At 45.4% G+C, this 24,167-nt stretch overlaps 1 protein-coding gene across 3 annotated transcripts in view; it reads right to left on the reverse strand.

Moving 5' to 3' along the window:
* The window catches only part of LOC147896849 (diacylglycerol O-acyltransferase 1C-like), a 206,024-nt gene that overhangs the window by 119,634 nt on the left and 62,223 nt on the right, over positions 1-24,167 (reverse strand). For all 3 annotated transcript variants that reach the window (XM_087381005.1, XM_087381006.1, XM_087381007.1), the window contains one exon: positions 22,984-23,051. In XM_087381005.1, coding sequence (XP_087237131.1) covers positions 22,984-23,051 — 68 coding nt within the window. The remainder of the gene's footprint in view (positions 1-22,983; positions 23,052-24,167) is intronic.

The following is a 24,167-nucleotide window of genomic DNA, read 5'->3' on the forward strand; positions in this document are numbered from 1 at the left end:
AAGCTTCCAGCTCTCACTCTCTCTTGCTCTCTCTCACTCACCATCTCCTCACATTTGGTATCAGAGCGGGTTCAAGAGCTCCGTGCTCCCTGCTCCCTTCAGCTCCTGCTTCTTGCCTCCAGCTCCCGTACAGTTCAACTCTGCCGTACAGCGCAGTACATATCTACGCCGTACAGTGCCATGCAGATCTGCTCGCCGTACCTTGTCGTATGTACGCCGTACCTCGTCACCCGTACTCCGTACGTCATCCGTACAGCTTCTGTCGTATGCAGTCCGTACATTCGTACGGTCGTCCGTACAAGTACGAAATCCGTACAGGGCCATACACAGACAGATCCATGCTGTCAGCTCACAGTCCATACCCTTACATTGCAGGTCTTCAGTGCAGAGTTTTATTTCTGCAGGCATTGTTTGCAGATAGCCATAGTTTGGCTCAGTTTTCAGGGAGTACATTTGGGGTATTTTTGTTTGTTGCAGACATTGCAATCACTGTGTAGTTTCGGAGCTACACTTGGAGCAAAAATTGCAGATTTGGTCTGAAATTTGGGGCTTTCTGCTGAAGTTGCAAAATTTGGAGCTTTCAATACTTTTGCCCCTTTCTGGTTGCGATTTCAAGCTCGAAATTTGGGGCTTTCAGTTCTGCAGTGTACAATTTCTTGAAGAAATTTGGGGATTTTGTGATTACACTCCAATTTTGCAGTAAAATTTGGGGCTTTTGCAGACAGAGCGCAATTCTTGCAACATTTGGGGCTTTTGTTCAATTTGCCCCTTTCCGGTTGCAATTTCAGGCCCATTTTGGGGATTTTGTGTTGGGAGAGCAATTTTTGGAGTATTCAGTTCATACTGCCTTTCTTGGAGTGTTTTGCAGCACTTTTGGCAGATTCTGGAGAGTTTTTTTATGCTTGGACAGATTTCTGACAGTGCAAGTACAGAAATCTAAGTTGCATTTACAGCCCGTGCTTGGCTGTGTTTTTTGGGAGTTGTGCATTTCATTCCCAGTAAGGGAATTCAGTTTTGTATCTGCTTCAATCTCTTTCTCAAATATGGCCCATCAAAATCAGAATGACTTCCAGTTCGGTGGTCTTTCACAGGAAGACAAGTTGGATGGTACCAACTACTCCCTCTGGAGTTTCATGGTACGCAATATTCTGATTTCTCGCAATTTATGGGACTATGTCAATGGGGATGAGATCCGACCAGCAGATATTGCACCTGCTACCCCTCCCCAGCAAGGAGGTGGAAGAGGTCGTGCATAGGGTGCAGCTGTAGGACAAGTTGTTGGTACAGCTACAGTCACTACTCCAGAGCAGAAGAGATGGGATTCACGGGATGCCTTAGCTTTGTCATGCATCTCTCTTTCAGTGAAAAGATTTATCATTCCACATATTTGGTCATGTAAGACCTCCAGGGTAGCGTGGGATATTTTGGAAAGCATGTATGCAGCATGGAATGATGCAAGGGTATCTTTCTTGAAAAGAGAGTTGAGTAATACACATATGGAAGAAGGTGACTCCATGTCAGTCCACCTCACAAAGCTACAGGATCTCAGAGACATAACAGTGCCACGTCTCTCATGAGAGAACTGGATCTCCAAATAAAAGTGAAGCAGCCCCAAATCTGACATGTCAAAGTTGGTCTGCAAATCAGCTTTGAAATCTGCAATTTTGTCTTCATTGGACCCTATGAGCAGTAAGTCATCGACATAAAGAAGGATGACTAAAATTTCCCCAGCATGTATGCAACACGGAATGATGCAAGGGGTATCTTTCTTGAAAAGAGAGTTGAGCAATACACATATGGAAGAAGGTGACTCCATGTCAGTCCACCTCACAAAGCTACAGGATCCCAGAGAGCAATTGTTAAACATAGACGAAATTATTCCTGATTCAGAGATGATTACAACCACTCTAAATTCTCTTCCTGAGTCTTATCTCAGCTTTCATACCTCACTGAACTTATCCTTGAGGGGGGGTGCAAATCCTCTCACTTTTCATGAGTTGATAGGACTTCTGCTTCGGGAAGAGCAGACCAGGAAAAATTTGGCTTCACGTGCAGGTGAACAAGCCATGCTCTCAAAGTTTAAATCAAAAACAAAGGGACAGGCAAAGACATCAGTAAATCAGCCTTCCAGTGGGTCAGAACAGCCTTCCCAAAAGGCTAAAAATGATGCAAGTAAGCCCAAAAAGAAGGGTTTTTGTCACTACTGCAAAAAGCCAGGTCATCACATAGCAGAATGCAGGAAAAGGCTTGCAAAAGAAAAGAAAAACAGCTCAGGTATGGCTGTTTCAGATTCAGCTCCTCATGCATCTGACAGTGGGGATGCTGCAACCAACTTTGTTGGACAGGATTATGCCTTTTTATCTTGCATTTCAGATTCTAGGTTGGCTATTCCAGATGCTCGGGATAGTACAGCCACTTGCAGTGATGATACATATGCATTTTTGACTTGCAGTTATGACTCTTCTACAGATGCATCCGCTTTCAATGTTAATGAAACATTGAACACTTGGTATTTTGACAGTGGTGCATCCAAGCACATCACTTCTAGGAAGTGTCTTTTTACTTCCTTGCATCCACCTCCCGTTGGTAAGAAAGTCACTTGTGCCAACAACTCATCATATTCAGTACGTGGCACAGGAGATGTTGAGCTCACTGCCATTGATGGCTCAATTTTCAGACTTTCTGATGTCTTATATGTGCCTGGCATAACCAAAAATCTCCTTTCAGTGTCCACTCTTAACAGAGGTGGATTTCAGGTCATCTTTGAGGATGAAAAATGTGCTGTCCGAGACAGGGAAGATGACTATGCCTTAAGGTTATCTGGTAGTCTGCTGCGTGGGCTTTTTCAGCTTGATATTGTTGAGAAAAGAGCAGCTCATGCTCTTGCAGTTTCTACCCCTACAGCTGCCATGCAGAATGCAGAATTATGGCATGCAGATATGGCCACATGCATTACAACAGCTTGATGACACTTCAGAAGTTTTCCATGGTTGATGCATTGCCACCTCTTGAGATACCTCCTCCACATGCCTGTGAAGGGTGCATTTTAGGTAAGATGCATAGATTCCCCTTCAAGAAGGATGGTTCAGTTAAAGCTGTCCGCAAATTACAGCTTATACACAGTGATGTCTGTGGTCCCATGAGGACTCCATCGTTGGGTGGTCATCTCTACTTCGTTACATTTATTGATGATTACTCCAATTTTACTTGGGTTTATGGGCTGAAACAGAAATCTGAAGTGTTCACGGTGTTTAAACATTTTTCAGCCATGGTTGAAAATGAAACTGGACTCAAGATACAGACATTGCGCACGGATAGAGGTGGGGAATACTTGTCTGCAGAATTTGATGCTTTTCTCAAAGGCAAGGGTATTGTGCATCAGCTCACAGTCAGGCTGACCCCTCAGCAAAATGGCAAAGCTGAGAGGAAAAATAGAACCCTCATGGAGATGGACAGATGTATGCTGAAAAGCAAACACATGCCTCACAAATTCTGGCTAGAGGGTTTGATGTGTGCCAATTACATTTTGAATCAGGCTCCCACTAAGGCTTTAAAAACAAAAACTCCTAATGAGGTCTGGAATGACAGGAAGCCTTCAGTGGATCACTTCCGAGTCTTTGGATGCCTTGCTTATGCTCATGTGCTAGTTGAATTTAGGCACAAGTTGTCAGATAAAGCCATCAAATGCATATTTGTTGGCTACAGTGCAGAAAGCAAGGGGTACCGTCTCTACAATCCTGCTACACGCAAGATCATAGTAAGTAGAGATGTGATATTTTCTGAAAATTCAGCTCACACTCAGGCTGAATTTCAAATGCCTTCGTCTTCAGAGGATGTCTTTGAGGGGTTGCTACCCATTGCCTTGGGTTCCCCTGCTGATTTTTCTGATGCAAATCAGAATTTACAGCAACCTCCAGATGCTTCAGTTCCGCCACAGGATGTCTTGCCCCCTCCACAGGCAGTGGAACAGGTGGTGCAGCAAGAAATTGCAAACATACATGCAGCAAAAACAGTCCCAAACTGGCTGTTACAGACTCTCAGGGAGAGTAAAATTGATGCCCCGTTATCTGGCAGGACTCGCAGTGCAGCAAGGCACATGGAAGGTGCTAATTCAGTGGAATCAGCATATGCAGGTACTCTCCTTGATGAGGAGGAGCCTGCCACATTCGAAGAGGCAAAGGACAATGTGCATTGGATAAATGCCATGCACGATGAGTTGCAGTCCATTGCAAAAAATCAGACTTGGGATGTTGTAGACTTGCCACAGGGTAAACATGCCATTGGCACACGATGGGTTTTCAAGGTCAAACGGAAGCCAGATGGCTCCATTGATAGATATAAGGCAACGCTGGTTGCTAAAGGCTATGCTCAGAAAAAGGGCATAGATTATGAGGAGACATTCGCTCCTACATCCCGGATGACCACCATCCGCTCAGTTATTGCAATGGCTGCACATTTTGAGTGGAATGTTCATCAATTGGACATAAAAACAGCCTTCTTAAATGGGGACTTGCTGGAAGAGGTGTATGTCAAACAACCTCCGGGCTTTGAAATTACAGCAAATGCACTTCAAGTATGCAGGCTCAACAAAGCTTTATATGGGCTGAAACAGGCCCCTCGTGCATGGTATGCCAAGATCCATGCCTTTTTGACCAGCAAGGGGCTACACAATAGTCCTACTGAGAGCACCCTCTACATCAAGATGGATGGGGGGAAATTTTAGTCATCCTTCTTTATGTCGATGACTTACTGCTCACAGGGTCCAGTGAAGACAAAATTGCAGATTTCAAAGCTGATTTGCAGACCAACTTTGACATGTCAGATCTGGGGCTGCTTCACTTTTATTTGGGGATCCAGTTCTCTCATGAGAGACGTGGCACTGTTATGTCTCAGTCCAAGTATGTTCAGAAACTCTTGGACAGATTTAACATGCATGAGTGTAAGCCCATAGCCACTCCCATGGAGCCGGGGCTGAAACTCACAATGCATGATGCAGGAGAATCAGTTGATGCCACACTTTACAGTCAGGCTGTTGGATGCCTCATATATCTCTGCAACACTAGACCTGATATTTAGTTTGCAGTATCTCAGGTGAGCAGGTACATGCACAGCCCAAAAACTATGCATTGGTAGGCAGTTAAGCGCATCTTCCGTTATTTGCAGGGCACAAAGTCTTTTGGCTTGCTATTTCCCAGGGGGGGTGACTTGCAGATGCATGCCTACAGTGATTCAGATTGGGTTGGTGATTATGACACTAGGCAGTCCACTAGTGGCAATTGTTTCTTTTTGGGTAAATCTTGCATTTCCTAGCTGAGCAAGAAACAATCTACAGTGGCTACCTCATCATGTGAAGCTGAGTACAGGGCAGCTTTCACAGCAACAGTTGAATGTGTCTGGCTGCTACCGTCTATTTGCTGATCTTCATCTGTCTTTGGAGGGTCCTTCTCCAATTCTCACTGATAGTCAGAGTGCTATTGCAGTGGCAAAGAATCCAGTGTTTCATGCTCGCACGAAGCACATTGAGGTTCACTATCACTACGTCAGAGAGAAGTTGCATGCAGGAGAGATCAGTATGATCTTTGTGTCCACACATGACAACGTTGCAAATATTTTCACCAAAGCACTACCACGTGAAAAGTTTGAGGCATTCCGCAGTGCCCTTAACTTATATCCGTTTGGTGATTGATCAACCTTGTACATGACATTGGCACTGCAGGGGGTGTTAGAATTATAGATATAATTCAGCAGTGACCAATGTAATATAATAAGCTAGTTAGGGGCTTTTTTCCCTCTTTAAGAGGTTTTTCCCCCTAACCGCAGTTAGTTCACTAACTATGGTTAGTGACTACTAAGGTTTTGTCACTAGGACAAAACCTTATCTCTCACTCATTGTGTTGTACTCTTACACACTCTTCTATTGCAACTCAGCTTTCAGCTTCCAAGCTTCCAGCTCTCACTCTCTCTTGCTCTCTCTCACTCACCATCTCCTCACATTAACAGTCAATCCTGCTTTCTTTTTCTCTGAAGCAATGCGCTTCCTACATTCTGAAATGTCGTGTCCAGGCTTGCGACAATAGTTGCATCTTTTCTTCTTTGACTTATCTGCTGTATTTTTAGATGCATGGGAGGAATTGCAGCTGCTATGTGCAAATTTTGGCTTGCACATAGGCTTGGAAGCCTTGCCTCTTCCTGTCTGCTGTGAAGCAAATGCATGATAAGGAATAATGGCTTGTCTATTAGCTCTACTTTGCTCTTCCTGGAAAGCAAAGTAACTAGCTGATCAAAAGAATAGTGGTCTGGATTACCCATGACCACTAATCGAAGGGTTGTAGTAAACCCTTGATATGTATCTGGCACATTCAATGTGGTACTTGTTGAGATATCGAGCTCCACTCGCGATATGCCAGGGTGACCGTTGTGCATTTATGTCACCGACTTGTTAGCTGCAGATGCAGTTGGTACACCGCCCACGAATAATAGCTGGATGACAGTTATCCTTATCTACTCTAGTTTGTGGCTCAGTTAGTATGCCACCTTAGTTAGTTGAGTTTGGTTTGAGACCCACATATAGGGTTCTTCTATTTCTTTGTACTAGAGTTCTTTTGGCTTTCACAACCAAGAAGAGGAAAATTGTTTTCAGCCTCCACCTATGTGTGTATTCCCCCATTGTGTATGTGAGAAAGCCGCAAGTGAGACTCCTTCCCTCTCTCCCACTATCTTCACAGTACTGACAAGCTGTGAATTTGGCACCACCTCATCAATGTTGGCAAGCTGTTCCATGAGGTTCTTGACCTTTGTCAGGTATGCATCCATAGAGTCACCTTCATTCATACTGACTTCCTGTAATTGCCTTTTCAAATATGCAACACGAGCTTCATTGCGAATCGGATTGAGAGAAGCCAATTTATCCCAAGCATCCTTTGCTGTCCTGCAAGACCGGATGTGTGGAATAATGATTCTCTTGCATGATAAAGCAATACATGAATGTGCATTTGCATCTCTTGCATCCCATCTTGACTGCTCTTGAGTTGGAAGAGCAACAGCAGGAGTGCTAGAGGAAGAGGCATCAGGAGGAGTACCGCCTACAGAGGGACCAGCAGTAGAGGCAACCACTGTAGCATTGGCTGGCCTCGGATCAGCCCCAGAAACAATATTCCACAAATGCTTTGCAACAAGAATATGCTTCATGAGATAAGACCACATCGGATAGTTGGTGCCATCCAACTTATCATCTTCACGAAGAACGCCAAATAGATCTTGATTATTCCCAGCCATAGCAAATGTGATACCCTGAAAGAGACCTGAAAACCCAAAAGCCTCAAGGCTATCACTGCAAAAAACTGGCTGTCCAAAAATGACAGCAAATATCTGCAAATTTCCGACCCAAATCAAAGGGCAAATGCAGATTTGACCCAAATGTGATTGTGGCAGGCAATGTTCACTACAAAAACAGCAAATTTGGCAAAAGCCCCAAATTTATTGAGGGCAGATAGGCCAAAAAGAGAGCAAATGCACAAAAGCCCCAAATTTTGCTGAAATTTTTGCAAATGTAACCCAATGTATGCAAATCTGACTCAAAGTCCTGCAAAAGTGACTCAATGTCCTGCAATCTGACCCAATGTACTGAAAACAAACAAGAGATTGCAGACCAAACTCGAAAGCCCCAATGTTCTTGCAAGAAATTGCAACCAAAGAAGGTGAAAAGAATTGGAAGCCCCAAGAATTGCCAATGTCCGGATTCACAGCCAATGTTAGCTAGTACGGATTCTGACAACAGTTTCACACATGTGAAACTGTACACAATACTTGGTGCAGGTACAAGCTGTACGGATCTGATACATTGTACGGAGCGCTGTACAGTGAATGTACAGAAGTACAGTACAAAAACATGTACAATGCCTGTACGAGAGCAGGTACTGAACATGTATTGTGCCTGTACAGAGTGCATGTACGGTTGTACGAAATGTACGACGAAGGTATGTAAAGCAATATGAAATGGGTACGACGCCTGTTGTACGGCAATGCAGATCCTGTGTGTAGGTTGTACGGTGTAGGTATGTAGCGGAGCAGTATGGAACCGTACGGTCGTACGATGCATGTACATAATAAGTATTGTGTACGGATCAGGTACGGCGTACACTGTAGGTGCAACGTATGGAATGCAAGTACAGACCTGTGCGGCAGCGCAAGTACAGAGCTGTACGGCTGTACAGCTAAGTAAGTACAGAGCAGGCTATAGGTACAGTCATCGTACCGTATGACTGTAAAAATGAAGGGCAGTGAAGTTGAAGAGAGCTGATGTGAGTCCAGGTGCAGGAGAAGACGAGTCAAGCCCCGCTCTGATACCACTACAGGATTGAATGAAAGAGAGAGAATGCAGGTTGCAAAAGAGTCGATAGATTAGCCGTCACGTCAAAACTAGGATAATAGGAAAAAGAGAAGTACAAAGTACAAGTACCTAGACCTACGACTAAGTGTCCTAGGTGTCACATAGGACTAAGTGTCCTATGTGGCCTAAAAGGCACTAACACTACAAGTGCCTTTATTTATGCCTACAAGGCACATACCATGGCCTATACAACATCACTAGAACCATCAGAAGATGGCCTACAATTCCAGTGCACACTAGCACCCAACTGCCAAGGCAAGGCTAAGGCATTTCCACTATATTTGTAGTGGCATTCCATTCTACAAGTCCAAAACAAATGCTCAAATGGCCTCAAGGCATAAAAATGCAGCACATTGTCCCTCTGGCACCAACCAGGCATACCCTCTGTGACTGGGTATCTGCCTACAGCCGGTAATGCCCTAAAAGAACTCCAAACCACGGAATTCAAAGCAACAAGCTTCCAAGATAGCAAATGCAAAAGAAAAGGCAGTCAGACTATCCATACCCGCTGTCCATGGAAGAGGGGCAAGCTCTTTCCTGCACCTATCCCCTGTCTCGGCCCCCAACAAAATACAGATGGCTTCCAAGCAAGAAAAACAGAGAAAGAGAGAGAAAGGAAACTGGGAGCTGAGAAATGAGAGAAGAGCAAGCCTCATTGATGAAGAGGCCAGGGCAACAGAGAAGGACCTAGTTTGCCATGGCAAGGTCCACCAGCAACCGGCAGCCTGTCCTCGGAATGCGTGAACAAGCCTTTGAAGAGTATGCCCAAGCAGTTCATACAGCAGCCTTTACTGTCCATGCAGCAGCAACAGCATTAATATCATCTGTACAGCGAGCAGCAGCATTAATATCATCCGTACAGCCAGAAGCAGCAGCATTGAAGTCATCCGTACATCAGCATTATTGTCGTTCGTACAGCCTCAAACGATCCGTACAGACTGTATGGATCCCATACAACAGCCTGGCAGTCCATACAGCTTGTACGGGCGCCTTGGAGGGAGTGAAAACAGTAAGAATCCAGTCAAAGGATCTGCTTTGGAATGCGTGCCCAGTCCCAAAACCTTTTAAAAGAACGTTTTGTTTTTCATCCCATAATGCTTGCAAGAGGAGAGAGGAAGAGGGAGGTGGTGGGTAGTGCATGAGGGGCTGCCACATGGCCCCCTCATTAATACTCTAACCCTCCAAACCAATGAAACAATTGGCTTGCCCCCACATTAAAGTCCTACCCCTCTTTTACCAATAAAAACATTGGTTTTCCTTGGGCCCCCAACAATTAGACCCATGTTAGCCTTGCCTTGACCTAGCATTTGGGCCTAACACTTCAAACTAGACTAGGGACTTCTAGGAAGTTGGCAGTTCCTCTAGGCCAGTCCCTCACGACCAAAATGTCCACGGGTTTAGTTGCATAATGAAATTCACATCCCCATGACAATGGGTATGCCTCCGGCTTTACCAATGATTTGAAGATCCGGAGCATCATATGGTTGAAGGATGAGGGTGCCCTTGTGAGACCGAAGGGCATCACCACGAACTCATGCTAGGCTTTCTATATGCGGAATGCCATCGTCTGAATATCCCGCTCATGAATACGGATCTAATGGTACCCACTCTTCAAATCAATTTTTGAGAACATCTTGGTTCCATTTAGGTGCTCCAAGATGTAGTCGATCTTGGCAGGGGGAGCCTGCTCTTGATGGTCAGCTTGTTCAGTGCATGGTAGTCCACACACATCTGAGCTGAATTGTCCTTCTTGATGAAGAGGATCAGAGCTACGTACGGTGAGTTACTGGGGCGGATGAAGCCATTGCATAACAACTCCTCCAGCTGCTGCTCAAGCTCCTCCTCCATCGCCTTGCTGAGACGATAAGGATGCTTGCTAGGAGGCGATGATCTAGGTAAAATCTCAATACGATGGTCCTCTGGCCGCCTGTGTGGTAAGGCTGGAGACAAGCTCGATGTCAGGAAAATGTCATGGTATTGCTGAAGCAAACCTTCTTGCTAGGGAGTCTCAGATGGAGCTTCTATATTGGTCGTGTTGACATAGATAATATATGCCTCTCCTCCCTTACGAATCTTGTGTGCCATCTGGATTGCAGAAATCAAAGAGCAAGGGAAAGTGTGGCTTTGAGCCAACAAGCAATGAACTTATCCCCGTGATCTGGAATTTCAAGGTCCAAACCCTGGTTCTGATAGTCTAGGCGAGCTTTGAACTGGTGCCACCATCGGGCTCCTAAGATGATGTCCACTCCTTGAGTTGGTTCGCTCCTGAAAGTACGAGTCTCCGCCCATCCTCCTATCTTTAGAGTGGCTCCTGAGGCCACCTTATTGCTCTCCGATTGCTGCCCTATGAATGCCCCATTCAGGGCGATGGTATTAGACGGGGTGAGAGACAACCTGGCTCACTGAGCAGCTTTGGTAGAAATGATGTCCTCGAAACTACCAAAATCTGCGAGGATGAGGAATTTCTGGCCACCGATCGTTCCGTCAAACTGGAACATGGGGGAAACCAGTGAGAGTCCCCCTTTTGCTGATCTTCTTCGATCTCCTCTATAACCACTGAGGTTGTCTTGGCCAGAGTCAAAGCTGTAGAAGAACCACTTGACATAGATCCAGTTACTTTGCTGGTTCTCCCATTTTTTGTGCCCCTGTTCATGGTGTAGTGAAGGGAAAAGGGGCAGATTTGGAGATGGGGATAGAATAGCAGAAGGGAGGGAGGAGAAGAGAGGGGAAAGGGCAAAGAGAGAGGAGGAGGAAAGAAAGAAAGAAAGAACGTTTATTAAAGTCTTCGGAAGACCAATGGGTCTATGAGACTGTGAAAAACCTGATACAATGAGCTGTGGCAGTGGAGCTACTAAACGAGCATCCACACCAATGCAGAATGCAAAAAATGCAAAATGGTAGTACTAAATCCTAAGTACAACATAGTCATATCTTGATTGTATATATCAATCAATCTCAGCATCATCATCGACATCATCATAACCATCATCATCATCATCAACAGTAGTAGGACATCAAGATGGATGAGGCTGTGGAGGTGGAGGCATGAGGTAAGCAATAGAGCGATGTCTCCCCCCCAAGGGTGCAGTCCTGGTACGTCTCCTGGTCGTAGCTCTGTGTCTAACCAAGGCCATTGTGACCCCCGTCGGTTGGCTCCAACACTGAACAAGGAGGGGATGTCCCCAAGTATGATATGTGAGTCAACCCTCTATCTGAGCTATTGGGTCACATGCTCTGGGTCACGGTCACGTTGAGGTCTCGCCTCGTGGGAATCTATGTGATTTGGCTGAAAGAACTCCGTGATAGAGCTCTGAGAGGTATCAGTTGGGGGAGAAGTCTGCTCCCGTCTCCATGCTCAGAGTATCCTATCTCCGTGTCTGAGCACCTCATGAATGAAACCGGCCAAGCATCGCATGTCTGGGTAGGAGAGGAAACGAGCCAAGACCCCATAACTATCTCTGAAGAGGCAGTAGAAACGCCCACGGATCTCATAGTAAACAAGGCATTTCAATATGAAATGCCCCTCTATCTCAACCTCCTGCATGTCACACAGTGTGCATATGCGCCTCTCCTTGGGTTACCGCTTTGCTCTGCCGCTCTCGATACAAAGTCTATGAGAAGAGATCTGGAACTACCCAAGAGAGATTCTCAGCGAGTGGGGTAGGTGAATCTGCATGTATCCTAGTGGATCAATGAAACCCTCTGCTATGATATGTAAGAAGTGATCTTTGTAGAAGCCCAGCTTCACTGGAAGATCACTCGGGCCAAACCAAGTCCAGAATGTGTATAGCTATAGTAGATCCTCATGGATAACCTAGTTGACCTCGTGTGATAGGAGAGGAGAGAAAGGAGCATCCATGCTGTACTTCCATGCTGTACTAGAAAGGAGGCAGTCAGTCCATGTGGAGCCCTAGTCTTGCAAACCATCTCTATGTGTGTGCATACCAGCATCTCTGGTCTCCCCCTGTTGCAAGTGCCATAGAAGAGGACAGTGTTAGCCATGGTATCCTGCTACTTCGGATGTGTAATCCCCATACTCCCTGACTCGGTACAGATAGATGATGACCTGAATTGCAGCATCTAGCTGTAATGGGGGTGACCCAAACTCTGCCCGGATGATTTGGTGAGGGACGGATGGCTTACCACGAATCATCCTTGATAATATGAGAACTTGTAGCCACTCCACCCTGGCCCACTTTGTATCCGACAAGTCTAGCCCCCAGCATGGACTGCCATACATCCCTGCTGGGCGGACCAAGGAGTCAAAAAGCAACCCTTTGGTCTGTGGATCCTGAAAGTGAGAGCGGAAGCACTGCCTCTCTAGTCTCCTCTCTAGTCTAGCCAATGAAGCATATCCTCTACTCGGACATGCATGCATCGTGGGTCTCATAGTGAAGATGGGTCCAGAAAAGACGACCCCAAGATAGGTGTACGATGAAACTACCTCAACAGGGGACCCATCAAATGTAAAATGCTCACCGCGCGCATGACGGCTCGAGATGTATTGAAGATCATAACCTTGGTTTTATCCAAGTTGACCTTCAAATCATGAGACTCACAAAAGGATTGTAGTGCGTAAAGCTGTCTCTGGAACCCCTCTGCTGAGGAAGACAAGAGAGCCACGTCATCTACGTAAACCAATATCCGGATCAATGTGCTCGCAAGAGAGCAACCTACCCCACCCTATGCCTGCATCATTGTCTCGAGCTCTCGTCGATGTAGAGGCCAAACAAGGTAGGTCGATGTAGAGGCCAAACAAGGAGAGTAGATAGGATTCGATGTCACATCAAAAAAGATACATAGTAGCAAGTGGATGGAGACTTATATAGTCCCTCCACATTTTCCACCTAAAGGACCTCTAGCTTGGCCTCTTTTTCCCCTTCATTACAGCCATCCCTTCCCATAGAATTTTGCCCTCAAAATTTCATATGCGGGCTGTTAAATAGCTGCAGCAAACAGCAAATAATAATCAGCCCGGTAGGAGATAGGGATTGTCCTGGACAATGCTCTCTGGACGCCATGAGTTCTCATCCTCAGGGAGTCCCTACCACTGATAAGATACTTGGTGGACTTTGTTTCGGAGTACGTGATCCCTAAAACCCATGATGCGCTCCAGAACATAGAGTATGTGGCCCTCCTCATCCATAGGTGGTAGCTCAGGAAGGACTTCGACATGCTGTCCGACATGTGGCTTCAGCAAGGACACATGGAAAACATTATGAATCTTGGAGGTCCTAGGTAGCTCCAACTCATACGCCACCTCGCCAACTTTGCAGATGATCCTGTAGGGACCGTAATACCTATGAGCAAGCTTTGTGTTGCTGTTACCCTTCAGCGAGGCATAACGGTTCTTATGGAGGCGTAAGTGCATATAATCCCCTTCTTCAAAAGGCAAGTACCTCGTGTTCACCTACATACTTCTTCTACTTGGCTTAGGCATCCTGCATATTCTTTTTAGCCAATGGCAGAAGGGCATCCATACTCTCCAAGTCATTTTTTGCTTGCTGATTTTTCACATCCATGTCTGCAACTAAAGATGGCATACCCACTGTGCATCCATACATAGCCTCGAACGGGCTCATGCCAATAGAGATGTGCTTGGTACTGTTGTAACAAAATTCAGCAAGTGCCAACCACTTATCCCAAGACTTCTGTGTGTCATGACAGAAATGCCTCAAATACTCCTCCAGCCATTTGTTCACCCTTTCTGACTGTCCATCCGTCTCAGGGTGGTAAGCAGTGCTAGGTGTAAGAGAAGTACCCACTGCTGTAAATAATTCCTGCCAAAAGTGACCCATAAATTTTGCATCTCTGTCGCTCACAATCTCCCGAGGTAAACCACGATGCTTAAAAACATGCTCGATGAATTGCCAAGTAACCTGTGATGCTGAATAACGGGTCTTAGTGGGTATGAAATGGGCCTGCTTTGTCATTCTGTCAACCACCACAAAAATGCTATCCCATCCCCGCTCTGTGGAAGGCAACCCTATGATGAAATCCATAGCAATGTGAGTCCATTTGCCTTCTGGAATAGGTAATGGCTGCAAGAGACCCACGGGTAACCGGCTGTCCACTTTATTTTGCTGGCAGGGCAAACATTCACTAACAAATTTAACTACATCCCACCATAAGCCATCCCAGATAAAGCTCTGCTTAACCTTTTCATATGTGTTAGTAATACCCGCATGCCCTACCATAGGAGATGAGTGCATTTCCTGTAAGACCAGCGGTCGGTACTTTGAATCTGGCACCAAATAATTTCTGTCCTTGCCCCATAACAGCCCATTATGCAGCTTAAATTCAGCATGCCTCTAGTTCGATGGCCTTAGTAACTCCACAAATATGAAAGCTACCTTAGAATCCTGCATGTATTCTTCCTGAATACCATGAATCCACTCCTGGTAGATAGTAGAAATGGCAAACAAGCTGCAAGCCCAAATACGTGATAAGGCATCTGCAACCACGTTTTCTTTCCCCTTCCTGTACTCGATGTCAAAATCATAAGACTGAACCTTAGCCAACCACCTCTTCTGCTTCATTGACAAGTAGGGCTCCGTAAGGAAATACCTGAGTGTCTTATGATTTGTCTTAACCTTGATTTTGCTACCGTACAGGTAGTGGTGGCATTTTTCGAAAGCATGGAGGATAGCCAACATTTCCTGATCATACACATGATAATCTAGTTCCTTGGCATCCAATTTCCTACTTTCAAAAGCAATTACCCCGTGTTCCTGTCTTAGCACAGCCCCTAATCCTTTGCCACTGGCATCTACCTCCACAATAAAAGTACGTGAAAAATCAGGGCATACCAACACAGGAGCATGAGTGAGGGCAAATTTCAGGTCTTCAAAGCTGCACTGTGCATTTGTAGACCACATAAAAGCATCCTTCTTCAAAAGGTCTGTCAGAGGGGCTGCCTGCTTAGCAAACTTGCGAATAAAGCGCCTGTAGAAGGAACCAAGACCTAGAAATCCCCTCAACTGAGTAGGGTTGCGTGGCCGCGACCAATCCTCAATGCATTTCACCTTTGCACGATGCACTCGAATGCCATCCTTGCTCACAATGTGACCAAGATACTCAACCTCTTGTGCCATAAAAGTGCATTTGCTGGCTTTAGCATAAAGCTGATGCAACCTCGAAATTTCCAGCACTTGCTTGACATGTCTGATGTGCTCTTGCTTATCCTTGTTGTAAATGAGGATGTCATAAAAAAATACCAGCACATATTTGAAAAGGAGAGGCTGCAAAATCTTGTTCATGAGTGCCTGGAAGGTACCTAGTGCATTGGTCAATCCAAAAGGCATCACCTTGAACTCATACAGTCCCCTCTCTGTGCGAAAGGCTATCTTGTGCTCATCCCCATCTTTCATTCTAATCTGATGATAGCCGGACCTCAAATCAATCTTAGTGAAAAACTGAGCACCCTTGAGTTCATCCAACAAGTCATCTATCCTGTGGGGATTGGAAACCTGTTCTTGATGGTGACCTCATTCATGTCTCTGTAGTCAATGCACATATGGTAAGAACCATCCTTCTTCTTCACCAGGAGCACAAGGAATGCAAAAGGAGAAGTGCTATGAGTGATGAAACTCTTCTGAAGTAAGTCCCTCACTTGAGTTGCCACTTCCTCCCATTCTACCTTAGAGAGTCGGTATGGGGCCTTATTGATTGGCTTACTGCCAAGTTCTAGGACTATGGCATGATCTACATCTCTTCTTGGAGGCAACTGTGATGGCAAATCAGCAAACACATCTGCAAACTCTGAGAGCAATCTCTGCATATCACAATCATCAACACAGGGAGTGCCACCCTCCTTAGTTATTGACACATTTAATGCATAGATGGCGCTGCCTCTCTTGATCTCTCTGGCCAACTGCCTTGCTGAAATGACCTGCAATTTAGGAGTTGCAATACCATGCAATGTAACTGATCCATCCCTGTGGACAAAGCTGAGTGCTAAGGCATTGAAATCCATGCTGATTTTGCCTAGTGATTGCAACCAATCACAGCCCAGGACAACATCTATTGGGCCCATGTCAACTGCCATGAGATCACCTGCAAATGTATAGTCATCAGAGAACTTAATCCTTGCATCTTGGCAACAAGATCTACTAATCATATGCTGTCCATTTGGCCACTTCTACTCTCAGCCCATGGTCTATCTCAGTAGCAATCAGTCCCACCCTCTGTAAGGTCTTGCAGTTAACAAAACTGTGGGTGCTACCGCTGTCCACCAACACATGCACAATCCTGCCATTAATCATCCCTGTTAATCTGATAGTATCAGCACTTTTGGCACCCATGGAAATAGTATAAAGTGTTGGATGGGCATCCCAATAAACCTCCTCGTTCATAGGAGCATTACCACCTGCATCTTCACATGCATAAAAAGGTATCGCATAGTGATGCTCCACAGAAAAGAGTGTGGGCCTACCGCCTCTCATGCCACCAGTGGGCGAAATCTCATATGAATGCGAAGCATGAGTGTCGTGCACAGTAGCACCACCAGGATCAAAAGGAAAGTCAGTGCCCTTCGTGGCTCCATTGTCAGGAGCCTCATCTGCATCATGTGTATTTGCCATCTCATCCTTGGGGCATCAAACAATTCCTTGTCATCTGAGAGGTCATTGATCATGTTGAGCTTGGTAGTATCATTGTTGCGCATCTTGCACACATTCCTGTGCTCAGGAGTCCATTTCTCACCACATTTAAAACATAAGTTGGCATTCTTTCTGCTGTCCATTATTGCCCGCGTATGTTGTTTTATCTCAGCCCACTCATTTCCAGCAGTAGGCTTGCCTCCAGGCTTGGCATCAGGATACCTGTAAGGCCTGGCATATGGCGTCTTACTACCCAAGACAGTAGGAAAGCGAGGAAATGGTGCTGCTGCAGATTTCTTGTTAGTCCACTCAGCAAACTTAGGCTTCGACTCAACGTCATACCCCGTACTCTCATCAGTGTCATGCGATATATCACGAGGGACATGTTGCGGTGCCATGGTGACTGGCCCTGGAGAGAACTCGAATGTAGGCAAGGAGAAATGGATAACAAAACCCTGCGTAATGAGCACCAGAGATAGTGCGTGGAAACACAAAAATGTTGATGGAGAGGATCGGAAGAAGGGTCGGTGAAGAAGCTTCAAAACAGAGCCAAAATGGCTCTAAACGGGCTGTGAAAGGCCCCCAGAAGGAAGCTGAAAAGTGGACCCTTTTTTTTTTGTAGGGGGGGGAGACCTAAGTTACCTAGGACAGTTAGGACAGCCCTAACCTAAGACCTTTAGGTTTATTAGGGAACTGTCTTAGACCAACCGAACCCATCCTTTAACCTTAGTTAGTACTAACCTAACCTAGAGCCAAACTAACTAATCCCAAACCTAACCCACTAACTAAACTAACCCTGGTTACAATCTAACCTGGCAATTAATTAATGCAAGGCTAAGGTTTGTGCAAGGCAGTGAGGGCGTAGTGACAAGTGGCGCACGGATGGTGGGGCGACGGTGACGGCACAACTGTGAACCAGGAGATAAGCACGCGACCCGCGACGGGCTGGCGAGCGTGGCATGGCGTGGACAACGGGATGAGCAACAACGATGGAAGCGACGGGCTTGCAGTCACGTACGGGCTCACAGAAGGCAGCGAATGGAAGGAAAATGAAAGGGGGAAGGGCAGTGGGATGGAAGGCAAAAGGCTGGCGGGAAACATGGCAAGTGCGGTGGCCAAGGTCAATCCAAGGCCGGGTTTGGATGCTACTACAGTTGAAGGTGATGCATGGAGTCGTCGTTGGAGCACAAACATTGGAGGTCAAGGTGATGCATGGAGTCATTGTTGAGAACGGTAGCTTCGTTGAGAATGTCGTTGAAGGCCAGGGATGGTGCTGCATCGTTGAGAATGTCGTTGAAGGCCAAACGTTGGTTGTCTGCGACAGGATGTAACTGAGAGTTCTCCAAGCCTTGAAAGCTCGTGTGGTTCTGTTGTGCACCGTTGGCGATAGCGTAGCAAGCAAGGGTGCTAGAGTCGGGGCTCTGATACCAATGTAGTGAAGGGGAAAGGGGCAGATTTGGAGATGGGGATAGAATAGCAAAAGGGAGGGAGGAGAAGAGAGGGGAAAGGGGAAAGAGAGAGGAAGAGACAGAAGGATGAGGGGATAGAGACATAGAGAGAGGGAGGAGAGAGAGAGTGTGAGCGTAGGAAACAGGAAGCAAGAAGGAGGAGGGAGAGTAGATAGGATTAGATGTCACATCAAAAAAGGGACATAGTAGTGGGTGGATGGAGACTTATATAGTCCCTCCACATTTTCCACCTAAAGGGCCTCTAACTTGGCCTCTTTTTCCCCTTCATTACACATGGCAAAAGAAGCAGCGGTTCTCTCTAGCATAGGTCACTCGGGTGGCTGCATCCAAGTACCTCCATAGCCGTTGCTGTCTTTTGCTGGCCAGTTCTTCTATTGCCCCATGCGGGCCTTCTTCCCTCCATCGATAGCAGGGGAATTTGGGGCCTTCTTACTCTTGGCTTGTTTGGGTCCTTGACCCTTGTGCATGAGCTCAAGGTTCTGAGCAAACTCATATACACACTCATAGTCTCATGGCCGAAAACTATGAATGTACTACTAGATGCCTGATCGCAGCCCATAAAGGAATTCGCTCATCTTTTGACTGTCCTCCATCTGCAACTGTATGAACACTTGCGTGAATTTATTGGCATACTGATTCACTGACTCGATGTCTCCCTGGTGTAGCTCGTAGAATCGACTCTAAAACATGTCCACGTACTGTGGTGGTAGGAACCGTGATCGAAGATCTTTAACGAATTCCGTCCAGCTGTAGAAAGGTGTCTCCTTGTTTGCATCATAGTGGCCTTTTTGCCACTTGAGCCACCAGGTGATCGCCTCGCTTGTGAGGTGCATGGATGCTAGGATACACCACCTCGTCCTCCTTCGTAGTCATCACCGGAAAATAACTTTCAAACTGGTTGAGCCACAAAGTCAACACTAAGGGTTCCTGCTTACAATCATACCGTGTGAAGTTGAGCTTCCTCGGGGAGGAGGCTTGGCCAGAGGTGGAAGTCTCTCCATTTCTCCCCCCGCTGGTCGGAGTCGAAAAATGAGAAGCTGCCGGTCCTGTTCTTCCTTCTTTTCTCGAGTGGTAAGTTATTGGAGTTCCTTAGCCTCCTGAGCCTCGCGGTCCCAGAGTTCCTTGGCTTCCCGAGCCTCTCTATTACGTTCGTCTTTTGCCTCCCGAGCTGCCCTTTCAGCTTCTCCAGCTTCCCAATCGCGTTCTTCTTTTGCTTCCAAAACCTCCTAATCGCATTCTTCTTTTGCCTCTCGAGTGAGTCTTTCGCGCTCTCTGGCGGCCTGCACACGATCTTCCCGCATCTCTTGAAACTGGGTCATGCAACAAAGAGAGCCTCGGACTGTTGTTGCTGCATCTGCATCATAGCCTGCAACATGGCTGTCATAGCAGACATGGAAGTGTCTGCAGGAGTCTGTGGGAGGGTAGTCGTGGTGGTTGAGGCACTGAACCTTTCCCCCTATGTTAGACTGCTCACTGGTGCTCATGGTGTTGTTACCGGATCTTGTCTGGGACCATAAACGATGAGGGTTTTCAATAACTGACTTGAACCTCTTGATTCCTAGAAAAAAAAAAAATCCCCTTTATTGCACGCTACAAGGTGTAAAGACCTACCGGTGAAGACGGGACCCAGACCGATGCACGATAGAGTAAGGGAGGGAGCAGCTAATGGAGTATGGTACTACCACTAGTCCGGGGTAAGATAGGGTATTATGGTTGTACTTTGTCCTTGCATTCTATTCATTCCTACAGTACAACTTTGTTTTAGTTTTCAGTGTCCTTGCTATCTACTCAACAAAAATGAAGCCACCAAACTGATAGTTTGGTATGGGTGTGGAAAAATTTGCTATTATAAAGATGTTCGTGACCAACTCCATCTGCATCAAGGGATACCTTGAGACATTATCTACTTAATAGTTGAGACAACTTTCAACCGGATTTACAAAGAAGCTGAAAATCCATACGATCCGCTTTCCATCAGTTTCAAAGTACACAATTTGGAAGATCGAGGCTTTTGGTCTGAGAGACACTGTCACGGAGTACTTGACAGCCTTAAAGGAAGGGGGAGGGAAGGGGGGGGGGATGTGCATGAGACCTAAGACATGCTGATGACAAGAATGGAGACAAGTCAAGACCAACACCCATGGCCCCAAAAAGCTTTAATCGAGAAGTCAGGGTTCAAGAAGAAAGTCTGCCGACAAGACCACACAATCACATTCATTCATGAGCAATATATTGAAGTTCCCACCCGCCATCACCTTGGCACCTTTGTCGGTTGCTCCCTAAGATCAAGGACTAGATGAAGGCATCCTTGAAAGAAATGCTAGGGGGTTGACACAAGGACCATGTTGTGGTTGTGGCTTCAATGACGAGCTAAACGAGACAGTTCCCACTGTGAGCTTGTCCGCGTCTTATGCTGCAAAGAGACCTATTCTTTAGACTCTCCATTCAAAGAGGAAACCTTAACATATATTCTTGGTTAAGACGATCAAGGGGAGAAGCTGGAAACCTTGGAATCTCTGTTACAATATGGAGTTATTCGCTTTTAAAGGATCTAAGGCATGCCATCAAGGCTCTATGATGAAGCTAATACAAAAGCAACTGCGAAGCTAGGCACAATGTGAAGGGGTAAAAGACCCACTACAACGTACTAAGTACTTTAAGATTCTTTTTCGTTGAAGAGCAAAAGGAGAGCCAAAATTGATCCACGCAATGGTTTTTCCAAAGCCAATAGAAAAGGGCTCAAATGTTTTACCTTAAAACAGGAATAGCATGTCCATGAAGTATGGCTTTGGTATGAGCCAGTACTTAGAATTGATGGCAAAGCAACACAGCCACAGTGTGGCAAAAGGTAAGCATGGGTTATAGGCTAATGCCATATGCAAGTGAAGCCCTCTCAAATCTTTGCACTTCTAGGCACCATTTTATAGGGTGATTGAGGTGTTAAGGACTGGAGCCCAATTTTATCTGTCACTAGGTCCCTATATCAAATTCAGTTTGTCTATGTTCTAATCATGGTTTAATATTTACAGTTCACCGCTACTTGATGGGGCTTCAACTTTTGGAGGATATATCTTGATGTAAACTCTTGGAGGATATCTTGCTGTACACTCTCCCTGCCTATCCAGCTTTGAATCATAGTAGACATCCCGTTTTTCATTCCAGCCTGTAGAACAGAGGAACTTTGCAGTACACTCACTCATAATTCAACCCTTCTCTTTGACTGCTTCTCCAAGGCTGTCTACTGTGGCTACATGTAGAACTGAAGGTTTCAATGGTGAAAGTCTGGCAAATTTTTCTCAGAGTAATGTGCTTGTGACCTCTTGAAGATATGTGAGGCAAACAACTTCTCTTGTATCAGATTACAGCCCCTTCTTCCAATCATTACTTGAAAAAGAGGTCTGATATGGTGGCATGCTGAAGTTTCTTTCTCTAGAAGGTATGGAAGTTGTGGCCCAGGGACAGAAGACTTTTATTCAGGGCATTATCACCCTTGTTGAGCAACCAGTATGCTTGTATGTTGAGTCTTGCACTGTCTATTGAACTAGGTTGTGTGTTGCTAATATACAAAACTTTTGGTGGGGGTCCCCACCTTGACCCCTCAATCTTGTGTGATGAGTATCACTACGAAAAACATTATGCTAAAAAGGGCCTAAGTTGTGATGTAGCCTTTCTCAACGGAGTTGACTTGGCACTGGTGTAGATACGTCTACCTCGGCAGCCCTAACTGCAAAAGCACTTAATGGCTACTTATATCTCCCCTTGATAGTTCCAAAGCACCCGTGGTCTCCTCTTTCACTCATCCAATGTCCATCTTTGATGAGCGTCTTTGGCTAGCTACTACTATGGTGCCAAGATCCTTTCCTTATCTCCTGTGTCCTTGATTGATTAATGCCTTCATACCAAATGGGGAATCCTCTAGGCAAGTGGTCAATAGTGCCTTAGTTACCCTTTTGGAAAAAACTTCTCTTTGATTTCTTATCACATCCTGATGTCCGCCTATGGTGTGAATCCCTCAAGCAACCAATGGGCCAATCCTTCCAATTGGTCATTATACACCACCTATGCCCGATCTTGCCAACTGGCCTTGTGGCCACAAACCTTCTCCTTTCCTCACGTGAAATGTCTTGCCAAAACAAAACACAATATGACCTAGAAAGACAGATCGTACGAATAATCAAAATAACCAACACAATTGGCAAAGTCAAGATGGCTGATAATGTTGGAATGGCCGAAGACAATCAAAATTGCACTCAAAGTCAAAGGTGAAGCAAGGTATGGCTTTTGTGTGAGATTCCTTTATAGATAACAATAGCAAAAGAGCACCTATATCTTCATTTCTTTGCATTCCTTTTAAGCAGTGAAAAAATCAACTATATTTTATTGCATCAACAATCTATCATATTGTATCATGACAAGAAATCTATCAAAATATTTAAAGCCTCTACAACCTCAACGCACCTTCAACTTTGAAAGACATTCCATTTACCACAACCCCATACAAGAATTCAAAATTAAGTAGTTTTACCTGTGTATGATATATATTGGATATACAATTGATGTTGTGCTTATAGTTAAGTGCATTGCAAACATAACCTGCACATTGGCAACCACATAAACATTACAATGTAGCATCTCATATTCTCATTTAGAAACCTCCATATCTCATGTGGAAATCCCTAGATACCCATGTATCACAATCCATAATGAAAATGCTCTCTCTCTCTCTCTCTCTCAACTATGAGTATTATTGTGAGAATATCAACCCCAACTATTGGACCACATACTCTCAGAAAGAGAACAAAGCACACAAATATATATGCACACCTATCTCTCTCAGGGCAAGAAGAAGCATCGCAATCATCCGAACTCGATCACACTCCCTAGAAGTGGAGAAAAAAGCATGGGAAGGAGTATCAAGGGAACAAAGACTCTGCCAGCTATGCAACTTATATGAAGTGGAAAATGAGGCACATGTTCTTTTGACATGTCCGCGATATGAGCATCTGAGAGAAGATTTCAGCAATGTCACGCAGCATCACAACAGTTTGGAGAGCTTGCTTTCCCATCCTCACCTCGCAGCCTTGGGCAACTACATTACCAAGGTCCTTGCATACCGTGACCAATGTATTACACAGGTAGCAACATGCTAGCTGTCCATTCCACCCTTCTTCAAAGAAGGAGACTTTTTGTAACATTCCATTGGGTCCCATGGGTCAATTTCATGCCCCCAGAGGATGATAATAATAGTTTCTTTCTTTCTTTCTTTCTCTCTCTCTCTCTAGACCCTTAGTCTTATCTCGAGACCCTCAAGATCAGACTATGGAACATGGGAGGATGGACCTTAGACAAGGCCATCGCACTGGAAGAGAAAATAGGTGAGACAGGCATACTTAAAGCTTTGGAGACTTGGGAGCATGAGGGCAATCCATCTCCATAAATTCAAGGTTTCTCAAAAACATCAATATGGGACGCAAAAACACACATAGGAGGACAGGAATAGAATGCTACGTCAACATGACATAGGAAAAATTAGCAAAGATCGTTTAAGTAAACCCACATGAACAATACATGTGGTTAGAAATGATGGCTGAGGGGAAAGAAAGAAAGACAGTTTATTAAAGTCTTCGAAAGACTGATGAGTCTATAAGACTATGACAAATCCTCATACAAACAAGCTGTGTGGGTGGAACTAGTGAACGAGCATCCACT

This window comes from Dipteris shenzhenensis, chromosome 11, assembly GCF_047967505.1.
Source record: "Dipteris shenzhenensis isolate YYH24624 ecotype China chromosome 11, Dip_SZ_1.0, whole genome shotgun sequence".
Lineage (NCBI taxonomy): Eukaryota > Viridiplantae > Streptophyta > Polypodiopsida > Gleicheniales > Dipteridaceae > Dipteris > Dipteris shenzhenensis.